The sequence below is a fragment of the Monopterus albus genome, unplaced genomic scaffold (genome assembly GCF_001952655.1).
Source record: "Monopterus albus unplaced genomic scaffold, M_albus_1.0 scaffold14.1, whole genome shotgun sequence".
NCBI classification, from domain to species: domain Eukaryota; kingdom Metazoa; phylum Chordata; class Actinopteri; order Synbranchiformes; family Synbranchidae; genus Monopterus; species Monopterus albus.
Genome location: NW_018127894.1, coordinates 2767661 through 2771312, shown reverse-complemented (window position 1 = coordinate 2771312; position 3652 = coordinate 2767661). Strand labels below are relative to the sequence as shown.

The 3652-nt window shown below is 39.4% G+C and overlaps 2 protein-coding genes across 3 annotated transcripts in view; one reads left to right on the top strand and one right to left on the bottom strand.

Moving 5' to 3' along the window:
• Positions 1–1601, bottom strand: part of LOC109955414 (macrophage mannose receptor 1-like) — a 19675-nt gene extending 18074 nt beyond the window's left edge. The window contains exons 1-4 of the mRNA XM_020591552.1: positions 1458–1601; positions 931–1287; positions 526–696; positions 199–359 (exon numbers count right to left, since the gene is read on the bottom strand). Of these exons, the coding sequence (XP_020447208.1) occupies positions 199–359; positions 526–696; positions 931–1287; positions 1458–1521 (753 nt within the window). The 5' untranslated portion in view covers positions 1522–1601. The remainder of the gene's footprint in view (positions 1–198; positions 360–525; positions 697–930; positions 1288–1457) is intronic.
• LOC109955315 (MAM and LDL-receptor class A domain-containing protein 1) overlaps positions 1–3652 on the top strand; it is an 81874-nt gene that overhangs the window by 18662 nt on the left and 59560 nt on the right. The gene's annotated exons all lie outside the window — the stretch shown is intronic.

Below are 3652 nucleotides of genomic sequence, written 5' to 3'. Positions count from 1 at the left end.
GAAACAGGGAAAAGAAAAATGAAAAACATAATATTTTCCTTTATCAGTGACTTATTTTTAATAGCACCATCCATTCACACATTTAAAAGTTTTAATGTGTCATACCTTTAAGAATGTTTTTTATTTAAAGGGTTAGTGTAATTGTTGTATGTGCTCAAATACATCCACCCTTTTTCTGTCCATTCACTACAGAATCACCTTACCTGTGACATAAGCCTGCTCATGAGGATCAGTGATGCTGAGCAAGGAGGCACCCTGCTGTTTGCAGCTTAATTCAGCCTGGGGCCAAGTCAGAGCTGACTGTGTGTTGAGCTGGTAATACACTCCTGTTATTGGGTGTAAATTCCAGCCTGCCCTGGCTGTTAAATAAACATACAAAATATGGATATATTAATGTTTGTGACAAGGTATGATACTTCCTCCTTGTAACCTAAAATTATGAATTTCTGTCTTCATTAAATATAGGGGTTGAATTACTTATAGCCTTAGGTCCTAAATCAAATAATGTTTTGTTGCAGCACTTACAAGCAGTTGGGCAGTAGCCCCAGCGTTCATTTTGATATTTTGTTTCGACTGCACACCAGAGATGCTTTTCTGAAGAGTCATCTGTGGTGCAGTTTGAGTACCACTGGTCTTTGTACAGGAACGGAAACATGCAGGGTTTTCCAGCACCATTTCCACCAATGACATAAAGTTCTAAAAGGGGATAAGAACAAAACAAAGATGCATTTCAGAACATGTGTGTCTGCTGTGACTTACCTAATTTCTTCAAAACATGATCATGATATTGTTTTCAAAACTCAAATGAAGATTTGTAAAATCCTATATTACATATATTAAGTAAATATGAATGAGTAGTAGTGGAATTTGCCCTTCTGTTGGATAAAGCTAATGTGTACATGTAATTTGATATGTAAGCCCAGACTGTACCTCGGTATGTTCTTGTGCAAGCACCACTGGATGTCCCTGAAATTGTGAGGTGGTTATTCGGTCCTAAGGTTTTGGAGAGAACTGCTGTGTTATCTCCAGTGAGCTCAATGTAAAGCTCTTGTCCTTGGAGAGCGAGCACTGTTTCATTCTTGCATTCCCACTTTTGAAGTTCATTGTTTTCGTCACAATCATAAAGGCTTATTTCACTCCCCACACTTTTCCCTTGGGCTCCCAGGCACTTATTCTTCTGTTGAACCAGAAGTCTGTCACCAGTTGTCCAGCGTACTTCATCGCAGTGATTATTCGTTTTGATCAAACAAAAGCCACTAGCCTTGTTTGTTAGTTGAAATGGTGAATCTGTAGATAAAGAATTAGTATAAACACAATTTTGTCCGTGTGATTGCAGAAAAACTCATAAAATCCCTCAAACACATGCACTACACATTGACACAGTCGCTGATACTGAGTAGAGTGCACATCTGCTCAATCTCACAAAAAGCTTAAAATTAAAAGTTGTAATACTGTACCATCTGAAGCCAAACATTGTAATGTCTGGATGAGAAGCACAAAAGCTGTACAAGTTATCCTCATCGTTAGTATTCTTGCCAAATGTCTTAGACCAGAGGACTTAATCCAAGCATTTCTTGCTAAAGATTTAGGAGTTGTGTGAATGACTGTCGAAAGTCAGTCTTCATAGTATGGACACATCCTGTCGCGTCATGTCGTCATGACTTTTTAGGAACCAGAGCAAAAGACTTCAAATTTGTGGTTGTGATAGTAGTCCTTTATCTTTCAAGCCTTTATTTACACCTCCACTGTGTGATTAAGTTAATTCACATGTTAACCATCTGCATTAGTGTTCCTGAATTAATTTTACATAGATGAATCTACAGTTAATATGATTTTATTGCTGTATGTAAAGAAGGAGAAGCAGATGTGATACAGATTGCCGTTGATGCAGGCGGACATGATTCACACAGATTTCAGGGAAAGTCGATATTCTGTTAGAGATTCTTAGCAATTTCAACTTCACTGAAGAAGGTATTGCGCAATATTCGCAACAAGGAAGCTAAATTAATGCTGACTTGGTGTTTTTTTGTTCTTTTCCTCGTGAATTGTCAAAGTTTCCAATGTTCTGCTTTTTTGTTATGTATAGTAAGTTTTTGAACATCAGTTATGCTTAGTGGGTTTAATGGAATGCCTTGTTTGATCATGTTATACTTCTCAGCAGAAACAGCTCAGTAGCAAGTGTGGTTAAAAACTAGGTTTAAAAGGACTGAAGGCAGCCTTACAGTCAACAAACAAACAAACCCAGAAGGCTTAGGGCCCAGACTCACTAAACGAACCTCAAGAGACCTATAACAGACTAAGAATGATATATGCTTTACCTTGTATCACCTCATACCTTTGTCTTTCCATACCTGCATGGTTTTCTTCCAGGTAGTCTATTTTACCCAAAGCCATACACTTAGCTGTACTTGTGAATGTGTGGGTTAATGGGTGTATGTGTCAGCGTGACGGTGTTCAGTGTTTACCCTGCCCAGTGTGAGCTGAATATGTATGGATAGACAGACTGTTTTATGATTAGTCAGTTCTAGCTTTTAAGTTAATTTGCCTGCCCACAACAATATTAAAAGTGTTTATAACTCAAACACACTGGAAGGTGAAGTGCAAAATCCGCCATCATAGAGAGGGGGCCAATAGCTGTGTTTCCACCATAAAGTCCTTGGTACTTTTTATTTGGAGAAACTAAAGCCCAAGAACTGTCCCTAGGGCTAAAGATGTTCAAATGCATTGTGATGTACATTTCCACAGCAGGGCCGAAGCCCAGGGTAGTTTGAACATATTGACATAACAGCCCAACAGGGTTGTAAGAATGCCGCATGGTAAATGCTTACTATGGTTACCACATAAGGACCAGCACTGGAGGACAGGTTGCAGGCAAAACTAAATTGATTACTTTTCTGCAAGTTTATGCTTATTTAACAGGTGTATTTTTTTTCTTGCTCGTTGAGGTTTTATTGCACGTACAGTAACGAGCATAAGGAATGGTAACTCTGATTAATGTTTCACTTCAGCCCATGTCATGCTGTGCTTCACAGCCTCTGCCTGCTGTGCTCCGTGTGTAGAGCGGCTGAGCTCCACTGTCTGTCATGATTCTCTCCCCTCTGCTTCCGGTCGTGTGCTTTTATTTTGACACTGCTTCCTGTTACAGTCTCATCTCAGATACAGACTCTTTACCCTAATCAGTGGTAATTATTTGCACCTGTTTTTACCCCTTTTATAGGCAGCTTCCCCACACCAAGAAGCTGCCAGATTGTTCTAACTCCTGTTCAGACTTTCCAGTGTTTTTTCTGTACCTGTTATTCCAGCTCTGACCACAGGTTACCTTGTGACACTGAGTACTGCCTAACCCCTCTGATTCTGCTTGTGTTTTCTGTATATTGACTATCGGACTCCCCTCTCTGACCTCTCATTTGTGGATCCCTCGGCTGTATAAGTTTACTGGCTCTGACCCTGAACTGTATTATCGACCTGAGAGTGTTACTTGCTGAAACAGAATCCTGCTTTGTGTTATCGTTGTGTTTGTTACCAGTGCTCTTATTACAGTTTTTTGCTGTTGCTAACAAGCATTAACCAATACTTAAAATACTTTTTCTAAACTCTTAACACAGCAACACAGTTACATCACACACCTGGCCAAATGGTTTATTTTTGGACA